Source organism: Mobula birostris, chromosome 6, assembly GCF_030028105.1.
Source record: "Mobula birostris isolate sMobBir1 chromosome 6, sMobBir1.hap1, whole genome shotgun sequence".
Taxonomy (NCBI): domain Eukaryota; kingdom Metazoa; phylum Chordata; class Chondrichthyes; order Myliobatiformes; family Myliobatidae; genus Mobula; species Mobula birostris.
The window spans coordinates 37,912,377-37,929,225 of record NC_092375.1 but is presented as its reverse complement, the minus strand read 5'-3'; the positions used below and the strand labels follow the sequence as shown (position 1 = coordinate 37,929,225).

Here is a 16,849-nt window from a genome sequence, read left to right as displayed (position 1 = left end):
CACCCATTATTTTCTTACAAGAAACGCACATACACAGCTGTGATAGCTTACGTTTTTTTACTCGATGGAAGGCTATACAATTCCATTCTTCATTTAATGCAAAATCACATGGAGTTTCGATTTTTGTAGATAATAGTTTCCTTTGTTCAGCATAAATTTGTTTTGGATCCTAATGGTGGATTTGTTATCATATCAGGGAGTTTAGACAGTAAATTGATTGTTTTTGCTAATGTATATGCCCCCAACATAGGCGATCCAGGATTTTTTTGCATGTCTTATTTTCATTTTTTCCAGATTTGTGTACTTACTCTCTTGTGATGGGAGGAGATTTTAACTGCTGGTTAGATCCGGTATTAGATCACTCATCTGTCAAACCAGCCACACTTAATAAATCAGCTTTGTTTATCCAGTCCTTTCTAACTAAATGTGGTATAGTTGATGCTTGGCGTTTTCTTCATCCGACGGACAGGGAGTATTCTTTTTTCTCTCATGTCCATCATTCTTATACCAGGATTGATTATTTTTTTATTGACAGTCAAATGATTCCATTGATTCGATCGATCGAATATAAAGAGACTGCTATATCTGACCACTCTTCTGTACTTCTATCTTTAAATCTCCCTGGTCCTATCCCTATGAGTAGATTCTGGCGATTTAATTTAACTGTTATCCGATGAGGACTTTTTAAAATTTATGGAGAATCAAATTACACTTTTTTTCTTCAAGAAAATACGTTGGAAGAAATGTCTAGTCTTATTATACGGGATACTTTTAAAGCATATATCTGGGGTCAATTTATTTCTTATACTGCAAACATCATTAAAAAAAGTTAACAAAGAGAGAAACGAACTAGCTAATCAGTTAAAACAAGACCATAAATATGTTTCGGTACCTGATCCTGAAACATATAAGAGACGTATTGAAACCAAAACTAAATATGATCTTTTAACGTATCCATTTGAAAGCCAGCTTTTAAAAGATAGAAGTCAATTTTATATTCACGGAGATAAAACTGGTAAGCTACTGGCTAATCAATTGAAGCCATTTATAGCCAAGCGGCAAATTAAAGAAATACGTAAAATTAATGGGGACATGACAACTGACCACTTTGAAATTAATGACACTTTTAGGGAATTTTATTCTAAATTGTATAGTTCTGACTCTGTCAATGATCATATTGCAATGAATAATTTTTTAGATCAATTAAATATTCCTAATCTTTCGATAGATGATCGTAAGCAATTGGATCAACACGTTTCCCAGGAGGAAATTGCTCAGGCTATTTGAGAATTGCATTCCGGGAAATCCCCAGGACCCAATGGATTATCTGGAGAGTTTTATAAGGCTTTTTCCTCCTTGCTTATACCACACTTATGTTCTACCCTTACAGATTCCTTTAAGGTAGGAAGATTACTGCAGTCTTTTTACGAAGCTTCCATTTCGCTCATTCTCAAAAAGAATAAGAATCTTACTGAATGTTCTTCGTATAGACCTATCTCTTTACTCAATAATGATACTAAAATTTTATCTAAAGTGTTGGCTTGCAGACTTGAAAATATTATATCTTCTATAGTTTCGGATGATCAGACAGGATTTATTAAAAATCGATATTCCCATTTTAATATACGGTGTTTGTAAATGTTAGGCATTCTCCATCTAAGGAAATATTGGAATGTGTGATATCTTTGGATGCGGAGAAGGCCTTTGACAAAGTTGAATGGAATTATCTATTTACATACTGAGAAAAATTTAATTTTGGACCTAATTTTATTCATTGGATTAAATTACTTTATTTATCTCCCTCCGTTCAGGTTCTTACTAATCTTCAGAATTCTAAACCCTTTAAACACCAGCGTGGAACTAGACAAGGTTGTCCTTTGAGAACTCTGGTTTTTGACTTGGTATTAGAACCCTTAGCAATTGCTTTTTGAGAGTCTAAAGAGATTACTTGTATTTTAAGGAGAGGTGTTATCCATAAAGTGTTGCTCTATGCTGATGACTTACTGCTTTTTATATCTAATGTTACAATCTCTTTACCATTTGTATTCCATTTACTGACCAATTTTAGTCAGTTCTCAGGATATAAGTTAAATTTACATAAGTGAACTGTTTCCTTTAAACAATTTAATATCAACTGATATTAACCTTCCTTTTTAAATTTCAAGAAAACAATTTACATATTTAGGAGTAACAATTACTAAGAATTATAAAGATTTATTTAAGGAAATTTTTTAAAACTTTAATGAATTATGTTTAAAAAACACTTTCTAATTGGTCACCTCTTTTTATCACTGATTGGCTGAATTAATTCTATTAAAGTGAATATCGTATCTAAATGTTTATACCTTTTTCAAGCTGTGCTTGTTTTTTATTCCTAAATCTTTTTTTGACTCTTTAGATTCAATTCTTTCTTCCTATATATGGAAGAATGGAAAAACCTCGTATAGATAAAGCTCACTTTCAGAAAACCAAACAGAATGGAGGATTTGCCTTACCCAATTTTAGGTTATATTATTGGGCAGTTAATATACAAAATATTACGTTCTGGATATGTTACATTAACCATGAGAATTGCCCTATATGTGTTTCTTTGGAAGTCAACTCTGTTATGAAATTTTACATTATTTCTTTACTTGGATCCTCACTTCCTTTATCTGTAAATAAACTGACAATGCGGTGGTCAAACATACTTTGAGGATTTGTTTACAGTTTAGAGAACATTTTGGTTCATTGAGATTCTCCCTCTCAAGTCCCATCTTTTCTAATTGTTTTCTTAAACCATCTTTAATTGACTTATCTTTTAAAGAATGGGATAGATTGGGTATTAAACGATTTCAGGATTTGTTTGATGGAGGGAATCTCTTCTTTTGTGCAACTTTCAATGAAATTTAACCTTTCCAATACCCACTTTTTTTCAATACTTAACAAGTAAGAGATTTTTAAAGATCTCAATTACATACATTTCCTACAAGTCCAGATAAGAATATAATAGATACAATTTTTAATCTGAAACCCTTTGACAACAGTTCAATATCTTACACTTACGGTCTGCTGTTGGGAATGAAAAAGGCCTCTTTAGATAAAATTAAAGGAGACTGGAAAAAGGATTTATAGATTTTCATATCTGAAGAGAGCTGGAAGATTATTTTAAAATTGATTAATTCTTCATTATGTGCTCATCATTCTTTATTACGGTTCAAACTGGTACATAAAGTTCATATGTCTAGAGACAAGCTCTCTTGTTTCTACGCAGATATTTCCCCTTACTATGATAGATGTACTAATGGAGTGGCCACACTAATTCATATGTTTTGGACATGTCTGAGCCTTGAAAAATTTTGGAAAGATGTGTTTCAAACTTTTTCTGTGCTTTTCAATGTTAGTTTTAAGCCCAATCCTTTGACTGCCATGTTTGGTATTGTTGAGGGTAGTGCTACAAAACTGAAGCCATCTAATTTGCGGTTATTGGCCTTTATGTCTCTTATGGCCAGGAGGCCGATCTTGCTCAAGTGGAAGGAGACTGCCCCGCCCACTCATGTTCAATGGCTATCTGATGTTATGTTTTGCCTTGATCTAGAGAAGATTCGTTGTTCGATTTCTGATTCTAAACCTGATTTTCTAATATTATGGGGACCCTTTCTGAGTTATTTTCATAATCTTTGAACTGTTATTAAAGTATGGATCTGAGCCATTATTATTATAATATTATATGGTAAGGTTTTTCTTTTTTTTTTCTTCTTTTTACCAACCAGCTCATTTTGGTAGTGGGGGTAGATATTTTTAAATAAAATACAATTATTTTATTTCATAATTCAATCTTTTTTTCTACATGATTGATTTGGAATATGGGATATTGTGATCATATTACTGTGATTTTAATGTAATTTGTATTACTTGTATCCTTATGAATTTTGTATTTGCATTTATACAATTTATATAACATTAATAAAAATATTGAAAGAGGGCAGTTAAATTGCCTATTATTACCTAATTATTCATACACCTTTCTATGATTTTGCTCCATATTAGCTTCTCCTTTTAGGGAGCGATATATAGTACTAGTTGAGTACCCCTTATTGGAAAATCCAGCAAAATTCAAAAACTTCCGATATCTGAAATTTTTTTGGAGCACTAACATGACATCACAAATAGAAAACTCTGGAAGGCACTGGGAATGTTCCTGGATAATGGACACCTCTGCACACCACAGACAGTTCTGAGAGGTAACCTCACATTTGTAATGAACAGAAGTTAATTAGATATAGTAAGTAAATAGAAAAAGTGCATAATTAAAATGAAGATCGCATTTGTGTATTGTAAGAATGGATTCAGCAGCATCAGAGTGAATATATGCCACTTACCAGATACTATTCATGAATCAAGCAAAGATCTATCACGATGAACTGACAATTGAAGGTAATTGTTGGCAGACTAGTTGCAGAAATTTAAGAAAAAGCACCGCATTACATTTTTAAAGCATCTACTGATCATGGAGCAGCAGCGAGCTTCATTGATGAATTTGCCAAAATCATCGCTGATGAACATCTAATACCAGAACAAGCCTACAATGCTGGTTGTTTTTATACCTTGCATAAACATAATTTTAAAAATTAAAATACAAATACAGTGTTCTGTAACCTTTTAATCAAAACACAGCATTGTAGGTGGAGACTGAAAGCTTTCCATTTTTGTTGTTTAACAGCTGATATGGTATTTTTCCAGTGCTGCTGTGCTTTTGTTATCCTGTGCACATTACATTTTCATTATATTAATGCCGTGTAGTTTTTATTAAGTATATACAGTGCCTAGAAAAAGTATTCACCTCCCTGGGAGGTTTTCATGTTTATTGTTTTACAACATTGAATCACAGTGGATTTAATTTGGCTTTTTTGACACTGATCAGCAGAAAAAGACTTTCATGTCAAAGTGCAAACAGATCTACAAAGTGATCTAAATTAATTACAAATATGCAATCAATTATTTTTTTAAGTATTCACACCCTTCAACATGATAAACCAAATCACCACTGCTGCACCCAATTTGTTTTGGAAGTCATGTAAGTAGTTAATTAGAGATCACCTGTGTGCAGTCAAGGTGTTTCAAAGGTACATTTGGTGTCAGAAATGTATACAATATACATCCTGAAATACTTTTTCTTTGCAAACATTCACGAAAACAGAGTAAACGGTTAAATGTTAGAACCACGAAGTCCCCCCACCCATTCATAAGCAGCAGCAGAGTGACAACCCCCCCCTCCCCCACCAGCAAAAATGCTTTGGCAGACCCCCCCCCCGCCCCCAACTGAGCACTCAAGCATGCAGCAAAGCATCAATAAAAACAAAGACTACTTGTTCACCTGGTAATTTGACATACCACAGGTGATCTCTCACCCTAATAAGAGAAAAAGAGGTTTCAATTGGTTGTAATAAAAATACACCTGTATCTGGAAGGTCCAACAGCTGGTGAGTCAGTATCCTGGCAAAAACTACACCATCAAGACAAAAGAACACTCCAAGCAACTCCACAAAAAGGCTATTGAAAAGCACATCAGGAGATGGATACAAGAAAGTTTCCAAGTCTCTGAATATCCCTTGGAGTACAGTTGTCAGTCAGCAAGAAATGGAAAGAATATAACACAGCTGTAAATCTGCCTAGAGCAGGCAGTCCTTAAAAAACCGAGTGACTGGGCAAGAGGGGGATCAGAGAGAGAGGCCACCAAGAGACCTATGACAGTTGGGAGGAGTTATGAGCTTCAGTGGCTGAGATGGGAGAGACTGCACATACGACGACTTACCTGGTTGCAGCTTTATGGAGTGTGGTAAAGAGAAAGCTATTATTAAAAAAGCTCACATGAAATCTCAGCTAGAGTGTACCAGAAGGCACGTGGGAGACTCTGAAGTCAGCTGGAAGAAGGTCCTATGTTCTGATGAAACCAAAATTGAGCTTTTTGGCTATCAGACTAAATGCTGTGTTTGGCGTAACCCAAACACTACACATCATCAGAAACACCATCCTTACCATGAAGCATGGTGGTGGCTGCATCATATTGGTGTGCTTCACAGCAAAATACGGGGAAATCCTGGGGGGGAAACCTGATTCTGTCTGCAAGAGAACTGCAACTTGGGAGAAGATTTGTTCTCCAGCAAAACAATGACGCCAGGCATAAAGCCAAAGCTAACCAGGAATTGCTTAAAAACAAGAAAGTTAATGTCCTGGAGTGGCCAAGTCAGAGTCCAGACCTCAATCCCATTGAGAATTTGCAGCTGGACTTGAATAGGGCTGTTCACTCATACTCTGTCAGACTGCATGGGGATCATAAGCAGTTTTGTAAAGAAGAATGGGGGAAAATTGCTGTGTTCTGATGTGCAAGGCTGTAATTGCTGTCAAAGATGCATCTACTAAATACTGACTTGAAGGGGGTGAGTAGGTATGCGATCAATTATTTTGTGTTTATACTTTATTGTCGCCAAACAATTGATACTAGAATGTATAATCATCACAGCGATATTCGATTCAGCGCTTTCCGCTCCCTGGATTACAAATATTAAATATTAAAAATAGTAAAAATTATTAAGTATTAAAAATTTAAATTATAAATCATAAATAGAAAATAGAAAAACGGAAAGTAAGGTAGTGCAAAGAAAACGAGAGGCAGGTCTGGATATCTGGAGGGTACGGCCCAGATCCGGGTCAAGATCTGTTCAGCAGTCTTATCACAGTTGGAAAGAAGCTGTTCCCAAATCTGGCCATATGAGTCTTCAAGCTCCTGAGCCTTCTCCCGGAGGGAAGAGGGACGAAAAGTGTGTTGGCTGGGTGGGTCATGTCCTTGATTATCCTGGCAGCACTGCTCCAACAGCGTGTGGTGTAAAGTGAGTCCAAGGATGGTTTGTGTGATGTGCTGCGCCGTGTTCACGATCTTCTGCAGCTTCTTTCAGTTTTGGACAGGGCAACTTCCATACCAGGTTGTGATGCACCCTAGAAGAATGCTTTCTATGGTGCATCTATAAAAATTAGTGAGTGTTTTAGGGGACAGGCCAAATTCCTTAGTTTTCTCAGGAAGTAAAGGTGTTGGTGGGCCTTCTTGGGAGCGAGCTCTGCTTGTTTGGACCAAGTCAGGTCATTTGTGATATTGACCCCGAGGAACTTAAAGCTTTTGACCTGTTCCACTTGCGCACCACCAATGTAAATTGGGTCGTGCGGTCTGCTACTCCTTCTGAAGTCAACAACCAATTCCTTCGTCTTGCTGACGTTAAAGGATAGATTATTGTCTTCGCACCATGCCACCAGGTTCTTAATTTCCTCTCTGTACTCAAACTCATCATTACCCAAGATACGGCCTACAATTGTTGTGTCATCAGCAAACTTATATATTGAGTTTGATGGAAACTTGGATACACAATCATGGGTGTACAGTGAGTAATAATAGTAATTTAGACCAATTTATAGAAATTTGTTTTCACTTTGACACAAGTCTTTTCTGTTGATCAATGTCATAAAAGCCAAATTAAATCCACTGTGATTCAATGTTGTAAAACAACAAAACATGAAAACTTCCAAAGGAGGTGAAATCTTTTTATAGGCACTGTATGTGTGATGAACAAGTGTAAGACAAAAGACTACTTATTGGTAGCACATAAATTGAGAATTGGAAATGATGGTCATCCCAAGTTTATCTTGTATTCTAAAACCCAAGCCACTTTCAGTTCTAAGCATATTGGCTAAGCAGCACTCAACCTGAATAGCAACACACATCAAAGTTGCTGGTGAACGCAGCAGGCCAGGCAGCATCTGTAGGAAGAGGTGCAGTCGACGTTTCAGGCCGAGACCCTTCATCAGGACTAACTGAAGGAAGAGTGAGTAAGGGATTTGAAAGTTGGAGGGGGAGGGGGAAATCCAAAATGATAGGAGAAGCCAGGAGGGGTAGGGATAGAGCCAAGAGCTGGACAGGTGATAGGCAAAAGGGGATACAAGAGGATCATGGGACAGGAGGTCTGGGAAGAAAGACAAGGGGGGGGGGACCCAGAGGATGGGCAAGAGGTATATTCAGAGGGACAGAGGGAGAAAAAGGAGAGTGAGAGAAAGAATGTGTGCATAAAAATGAGTAGCAGATGGGGTACGAGGGGGAGGTGGGGCCTTAGCAGGTTAGAGAAGTCGATGTTCATGCCATCAGGTTGGAGGCTACCCAGACGGAATATAAGGTGTTGTTCCTCCAACCTGAGTGTGGCTTCATCTTTACAGTAGAGGAGGCCGTGGATGGACATGTCAGAATGGGAATGGGATGTGGAATTAAAATGTGTGGCCACTGGGACATCCTGCTTTCTCTGGCAGACAGAGTGTAGATATTCAGCAAAGCGGTCTCCCAGTCTGCGTCGGGTCTCGCCAATATATAAAAGGCCACATCGGGAGCACCGGACGCAGTATATCACCCCGGTCGACTCACAGGTGAAGTGTTGCCTCACCTGTTTGGGGCCCTAAATAATCTGTTTTAAGTGATCACTCTTATGGCCTCTCTTGATGCTCCCTCTGGAATATCCTATTAACTGCTGCTGTGATATTTTCCCTAATCAGCAGTGTAACTCCTTTCTTCACCCATAACGTATTTAATTCTTTCAGAAGGTTAGGTTCTATTGTCTATCAGATTAAAAGCTGATATTTATTAAAACAAAACTGTTATTATTAAATTTGGTATATTCAAAAAACCAGAACTGGAAAATACTTTCCAGGTTAAGAGATTATAATCAGAATGTTTATTATCCCTAACACGATAAAGTTTGTTGTGGTATGGCTGTAGTGTAAGACACAAAAATATTATAAGTTGGAAATAAATAGTGCAAAAGTAAATAAATGTTAGTATAATATAATGGTTTTTCTTTAATTGGTTTCTTTCGGGTTTCTGGCTTTATGGCTACCTGTGAGCAAGCAGATCTCAAGGTTATATAATTTATACATTCTTTGATAATAAATGTACTCGAACTTGAAGAGAGGAATAGTAAGAGGGCATATTCCGGATGGGAGTCTTACGACGCAAGCTGCCTTTCTAAGGCATTCACTGCGCTTTTGAAGAAGTGGTAGATAGGCGTTGTCCATGGAGCTGGCTGAGCCTGCAGCAGCTTTCAGTCCTGCACATTGGAGCTTCCATATAAGGCCATGATGCAGTCAGTCAGAATGCTTTCCACCGTGCATCTATCGAAATCTGCTAGTGTCTTTGATGACATCCCTATCACCTTAAGCTGCTAATGAAATGCAGCTACTGGTATGCCTTCATTGTGATTGCACCAATATGGTGGGCCCTGCAAAGATTCTCTGAGATGTTGACACCCAGGTACTTGAAACTGCTCACCCTTTTCACCATTAATCCCTCAATGATCTGTGAGCAGAATCGGGCCCATCATCTTAAAGAAAAAAGCACATGCTGTCATTGAAGAGGGTTCAAAGGAGGTTCATGAGAATAATCGCAGGAATGAAAGGTTTAATGATTAACTCATTTAATGTTGAAAAGTCTATATTGAGTGGACGTTGAGAAGATGTTTCAATAGTGGGGGGGGCGGGGTTGGAATTGGTTTGGGACTAGAAGGTGATGAATTTGTAGAACTTATTGCCAAATATCGCTGTGGAGGCCAACTCGTTGAGTATATTCGAAATGGTGGTTGATAGTTCTTGATTAGCAAGGGTGTCAAAAGTTATGGGGAGAAAGCAGGGAAATGGAGTTGAGAGGGTTAATAAATCAACCATGATGGAATGACAGAGCAGACTCGATGGGCCGAGTGGCCTAATTCTGCTCTACATCTTATGATCTAATTTAAAACACGTCAAATTTTACAATGGAAATTCTTTTCGGAATTTTTATCTATTTTGTAATGATTTATCATACAGATAATTTCTAGTAGATCACTGAAAATTTCACAATATTTCAAATAATTTGTAGCCCAGCAAACAATGTCAAGATCTAATGATATTTAAATTAATATTAAATATTGCCATGTTAAAAACTTAACCATAACAACAATATATACAAGAATGTAGTTATTTGTATTACCATTGTGTAAGTAAATCTGCAAAGAGTAGATTGATTTTGCACTTTGTCAATCATGCCACAGATTACAGGTAACAATCTTCAGAATCAGTTTCTGCATGTAATTATTAAATGATAAAGTGATTTTTGCTAAATTAAATACAAAAAATATATAAATGCACAATAATTGACATCATTCATTGTCTCCAGGTTGTGTTAATAGCCTGCTGAACTGTTTGTTACTTCAGCAGCGAAGCAACAGTTGAGGCTTTTTCTTCAAAAATTAGGTTCAAATATTTTCTTTAGATTTCTTGTTATATTTTGGCTAATTTTAAACAATACTAGCCCATTATCAGCATTTTCATATGAACGACAGGGAACTTACAGGATGGGAGGGGAAGAAGGTGCTGTGTCCTTTCTAAAGCCGATGGCACTTTAGCGCTGAGGCTATGAAGACTACCCTGGCTGCTGTGCTCTTTGCCTGCTAATATGAACTGATAGGCGAGGCCACTCCAGGGTTCAGATTTGAGGACTCCTTTTTAGTTTGGAATATTGTTGTTTGCTTCAATTGTCTGCGTGATTATTTTGTCTTTCTCTTGCACGTCAAGTGTAGGTCCTTTATTGTTATTTTAATTTTTTTTTCTTTAATTGGGTCCTTTCGATTTCTTTGTGGTTACCTGTGAGCAAGCAAATCTCAAGGTTGTATAACTTGTACATTCTCTGGTAATAAATGTCCTTGAATCTTGAAACATTTTGAAGGAGGATGATTAAAATATTGCTGCTTTTGATGCTTCCCTTTTAAATGCTTAACTTGGATTGACTACAGATAAGAACAAAATTGGGCATTTTGTTTCTACCAAGAATATGTATCTGGATCTTACGTGTATCTCCACCTGTCAACCTAGTCTTAAGCTTAAATGCAAATTAAAATTGATATTTATCAGTATGCCCCACAGTTTCTGTAACCTATACCAGCAGTATTGTAAGGATGTGTTTTGGCATGTAGCAGGAGAGGTGATTTTAAATGTAATGAGTAATGAAGTATTGTAAATGATCAATTTATAACTTAAATTAAACATGTATTCAACATATTTGGCAATGCAATATAAAAATATCTCTTAATAGAAAACTAAAACTGTAGAACCATTTTGATATTCAACATTCAAACAATTAACTGCATGCCTCGTTTATCCTATTTGGAATTCGCCATTTAAATGGGCTTTGGCAGAGAGGAAGCTCTGTCGTATAGGTGAGAAAAACTGTAGGAATTAACTTAAGTTCTAGCCGGTTATTAATCTATTTGAACAGAAAATTGCATTTATGAATTTGGTAAGTTATGGAGAAATGCATTATTTATATGAACTGAGAAGCTGAAATTTCTGTTTTTCTTCTCTGCTCTCTGAACAGCTGAGTAATTCTAACATTTTCTGTTTTTATTTTGTGTTTCCAGCACTTTTTTCACTTATTAATATGTCTTTATACTTCAGTGAGGATCCCACTGTGCACAATACAAAATGGAGGTCCCAGTATGAATAAGCTGAATATATGATGAGAATTCCAACAGAAACTAGTTGTTTACCCATATTTCTACTGAAGGCAAAGACAACTTTCAAAGCAAAGACTTTGTACAATAAGCATGCCAATTTGTACATTTTCCTGAATAATGTTTAACCAACAATGACATCAGCATAATTTAAAAGTCACTTGCACTATCAAATGCTCTTGCTGTATTTATAGACAATTTACTATGAGATGTATTTATCTTGCCATAAAAGATGGAGTCATTGTGAATATCTTCTTCTTTTCTGCCTTCGTTAAAATTAATCTGGTCACTGTTCAGATATAAGCTTGGCTGTGAGGTCAGAGTACGTAAATTTCCATCTATATCTGGTTTTTCATTATTCATCTTTTGTTCCATCTTTCGGCGCCGTTTTTTCTGTTCATCTGAGAGATCTAGAGATGCATAACACATCTGATGTTCAGTCACCACCTGTCAACAAACATGGAGATTATTTAAAATTCGAAACCTATTTTAAAGAATTGAGATAGCACACTTCCAATGGATAAGCTTTCACTGCTTTCTTAAGGTCAGTGGATAGGTAGTTCTGAAGTTTCCTTTTTGTAGCTATTCTAGATATACATTGAAGAGTTAATTCAAATATGTAAGTGACGATACACTGGAAAAATCTAGCGAAAATATAGCAGAATCAGAACTTGAAGATTAAATGATTATAAGGCTGACTAGTTTTAAAAATATATGAATACATTTATTTTAAGGAATAAAGGCTTAAAGATCATTGCCAATTTAGTCTGTCTGCTTTTCTTTTGTTCACTAATTGTCACAATATCATATCTGATATGTTTTGCTCAATGACTTTGGTTTCTTCTCTTAAAATGCATTCATTTCTCTGTTTCAACTGCTGTCCATTCAAGTTACGATATTATAGATACTGTATATAGCCAATGGTTCATTTCACTTGTCTCAATACTTGATAAATTTGAAATGTTATAAGTTTACTTTGTTCAGGTCACTCAATTCTGTTGGAATGTGGAGTCATTCCTGATTATTTTTCCCTTCCTGACTAGCACTGCTTAAGTACATACAATGATTTTGCTTTCATAGGAACAAGATCAGCCTGTGTTTGAACATTGTTAGAGCTTTTCTAGATGTGATGTCAATGTACAGTAAATAGCTTTGTTTTCCTTTTGACTTTATAATGGATATCGTCAAGAAATCCCCACTATAGCCTGGGACTCAGAAGTTGACCTCCATCAACCAGAGCTATTTTTTTATATAAAGTATCCTCGTCCAAAACTTCAGCTCTTTGATCCACATTTGGACCAAGAATATGATTACATCTGGAGCTGAGTGTCCTAGCAAAGCCAAAACTCAGCATCATTGATAAGTAAGTGCTATATGCTGGTATTGTCAATGACACTTTTCATCACTTTGTTGATGGCTGAGTCTGGACAAATTTGGTGTGAATAGCCAGACTGAACTAGTCTTATAAGCAGAGGTTCCCAACCTTGCTTATGCCATAGGAACCCCTGCTTACAAGTATTGAAGTCGCATTGGCTTGCCGGCCTATCAGTAGGATATTGGCTTTACTGTCCTGTTCTATACCCATCTCAAACACGAGAAAGTCTGTAGATGCTGGAAATACCAAAGCACTACACTGGAGGAACTCAGCAGGTCAGGCAGCATCTATGGAAAAGAGTAAACAGTTGATGTTGCGGGCCAAGACCCTTCTTCATGACTCACCTCTGATTCCTTTTGTCCAAAAAGTACTTAGACCTCAGTATTGATCAGACTGATTTACTGAGCATTTTCCTAATTTTTCAATAAAGAATTTGTATGTTTATTGTTGCTCAACAATAAACACCTCCCCTACCTCACACACTAAACAACATTATATAATTTATCAATAGATATTGTTAACTTAGGTTTCTAACTTAATGAGTTAATTGAATACCATATACTGAGTAGTAAGGTGTTTGATATATTGTTGCATCTGCTATTACTGTTATTTAAGTGCTATTAATAAAGGGTGTACCAAAAACTCCATCCTCGTCACTTGCCATGCACAAGAACCTATGGATGCTGATGTGCAAAGCTGATAGAGGCCTAAAAATACAGGCTCAAAGCTGTAATTGCTGCCAAAGGTGCATTCTCTAAGTACTGACTTGAAGGGGTGAATACTTATGCAATCAATTGTTTTGTGTTTTAAATTTATAATTAATTTAGATCACTGTAGAGATCTGTTTTACCTTTGGCACGAAAACTTCTGGGCGTGAGTGAGTACTTTTTATAGGCACTGTATAGATAGTGATTTGAAAAATGGTCTACTGCCACTTCTGACTGGTTTGTTCTGAGGTTTTGTTTGTATTATAATGGTTTTTTGGGGGCCTTGCAGCAAATCCTTGCTATAAATTAAGAAACCATACATTTGTTCTTTCTATTATGTAATATGGCAGCCGTGTCTGTTTTTAGGTAACACTGAAATCAATACAACAGTTCTGAATGTGGCAAACAGTGCACATTTGTAAAAGAAATGATGTAGAATGAAATGGGAATATGAATAGTGAATGATTTTTAATAATACCAACTGAGTAGTGAATTAAGATAAATAGCAATCAATCTTCTTGGCAGAAATACCTTTATTTCATCTTCAGATCTATTCGCTGGTGTCATGGATTCATAACAGTCCTCGCTTTCAACTTGTAAATAAAGCAAAAAATATATGTAATTTTGCAAATGGTGATTATTTTCTTCAGAAACAACTTGTGTTATTATATAGTTTTTTTCAGTTTTGTGTATATATCTAACATTGAAAATCTTCACAATTTGTGAACTATTGCAATGCTTCTATTACTTAATAGAGTCAGAGTTAATTGCACAGAATTCTACCATTGGAGAATTTACTGGAGCAGATCTTTCCTGGAGATCCTGCATTTTTTTTCACATTTACTATTGTTACCAATTAAATATCCCATATAGTTCCTGCACCTTACTGCTTCTGTGGAATTCTCTGCCACAGGAAGCAGTTGAGGCCAGTACATTGGTTATATTTAAGAGGGAGTTAGATATGGCCCTTGTGGCTACGGGGATCAGGGGGTATGGAGGGAAGGCTGGGGCGGGGTTCTGAGTTGGATGATCAGCCATGATCATAATAAGTGGCGGTGCAGGCTCGAAGGGCTGAATTGCCTACTCCTGCATCTATTTTCTATGTTTCTATGTTTTCTTCTTGAAGAATATAGATGCCATTTATGAACCAATGTTGCAGACCCCACAATATTTTCCATTAATAATAAAATCCCAGTTAGGTGAATATAAATCAACGTAACACTACCTGAGCAAATCGCCTCAGCAGATAAATTAAAAGCAAAAAGCATAATTGCAAGAATTGTGCAGTCAAATTGTAAATACAGGAAGCCAAGAATATTTCAAATAACATTTTGATTTAAAATTTAAGTTTGTAATGCCACACCCATGAAGTTTCCTCTTTATATTTTACTTGATTAACTCTTTATGAACACTTTAGCCAAGGTGCAAACCTGTTTAAAGTGCAAAAAAAACATGAATACATGATATGTACAATAATATCTCTCAAGAAAATGCTCAGACTTTAATTAACTTATGTTTGAGCGATCAAATATACTTGGAAGGGGAAGCATACTTGCATTATCCTGAGTGAGATTGCCGTAAATTGGATAGTCATCCTCTTCCTGAATCATTGAACTGTACACCAAAGCAAAACAATTAAAGAATTAGATCAACAAATCCCAGAGAGAAACAAAAACTGCTTGCTTGACTGTCCTATTACTCGATGATTTTGATTAGTTTGGATTTAAATCTACAGTATGTCTAAGCTTCTAGTCAGTATATTCATTAGGCACACATTAGACTAGTTGGTACCTAAGATGATATGGATTTAAGACAGGAAGAATATCTGTGCTCCAGCTCACCCATTGATTGAAAATAATCCTGTGCATTGTGATCAATGCTGAAATCTATTTGTTGGCAAGAATCTGGGTTAGCTCCTCCATGAAAGCTATCAAGGTTATTAGTTTTGCCTGTTATTCTCACCATATATTAGTGTACGGGGTCTTTCTTTTTGTTAAATTTAAAATGGCTTCTCTTGTTATGTTATACTGAGGAATACTGAGAAAGTCTCTAACTAGACAGTTGCTTGGGTTATTAGAGATAGCAGGGTGCTATTAACCAGTGGGTGGTCATGTATCATTTTGTTTTCGGATACAATGCTGTATCATATGACTGGGGACGGGATTTTTGGCGGGGAGTTGTAGGAGAGACGAGGAGGACGGTGGACGGGGTTTTTGGCGGGGAGTCGGAGGAGAGACGGGGAGGACGGCGGACGTGCGGAAAGGCTCCAGTCGATCACTCCGGGTGGTCCCGAGCCGTGAATCGACAGGATTCGGGTGGTTGTCAGGGATCGATTTGAGCTCCAACGGTAGCGCGCGAAGAACTTGGACTTTGATAAGTGTTGGTGCCTTTTTTTTTCATTACTTTCCTCTCTGTATCAAATTCATATTAATGTCATAGAATTAGTAATATCTATAAAGTGTACTTGTTAAAATTGACTGGGTGTGCTGGCTGATGATTGATGTTTGGGATTGATTCGGGTTGCGACTGACACTGTGGGGAGTGTTGAGGCAGGTGCTGGGTGGGATTTCCCCTAGACATATACGAGCCAATATAACGGAACGTTACAAGTGGGGGCTACCGTCTTGGATTTGGATTTTCGGTAAAGCTGTAATAGTTGTCGCGTTCAGTGGTGTGAAGATAGATCGAGATAAGATTGTAAGTTGGTGTGAATGGGAGAAGGTACCGGTGAATCATGCGTGCGTGTTAAGTGGGGTCGATTATCGCATCCCGGCAGATGTACTGGTGCGAGGGTTGAGTCTGATTAAAGGTATCGGGCAGGTAGAACCTATAGCTAGAAGGTGTGGGAAAGAACTGGAGTCCAGTTGGATGTTGGTTTGGATGAGTGCCGACGTCATGACTTTGGAACTACCAGCAACAGTCCACGTCCAGGGGGAGGCGGGGCCGTGGGTCTCCACACCCTCCCGGAGGACGAAAGTGAGGAGGTGCCAGAGGAGAAGCTAGATGAGGCCCCAGGGGAGGTGCTAGTAGCCAGGGTTGGAGATGTGGAGTGGGAAGGCTTGGCCAGGCCCCGTCCCCCAGTTAGGGCTGAGACCTCCGAGTTAGCAGCTGCCATTATCTCCCTGGCGAGAAGGGTTGAGGGGCACCGCCCGAAGCTGAGAATTTTCTTGGGAACCAGGCCCACCCCGGAAGGGGAGGATGAATATGAGACC

General features: G+C 37.3%; 1 protein-coding gene across 3 annotated transcripts in view; it reads right to left on the bottom strand.

The window, feature by feature from the left end:
• Positions 1–9,908: 9,908 nt before the first annotated feature.
• Positions 9,909–16,849, bottom strand: part of LOC140198951 (T-cell receptor-associated transmembrane adapter 1-like) — a 36,027-nt gene continuing 29,086 nt past the window's right edge. For all 3 annotated transcript variants that reach the window (XM_072260253.1, XM_072260254.1, XM_072260255.1), the window contains 3 exons: positions 15,190–15,251; positions 14,169–14,230; positions 9,909–12,002 (listed from right to left, as the gene is read on the bottom strand). In XM_072260253.1, the coding sequence (XP_072116354.1) occupies positions 11,706–12,002; positions 14,169–14,230; positions 15,190–15,251 (421 nt within the window). In that variant the 3' untranslated portion in view covers positions 9,909–11,705. The remainder of the gene's footprint in view (positions 12,003–14,168; positions 14,231–15,189; positions 15,252–16,849) is intronic.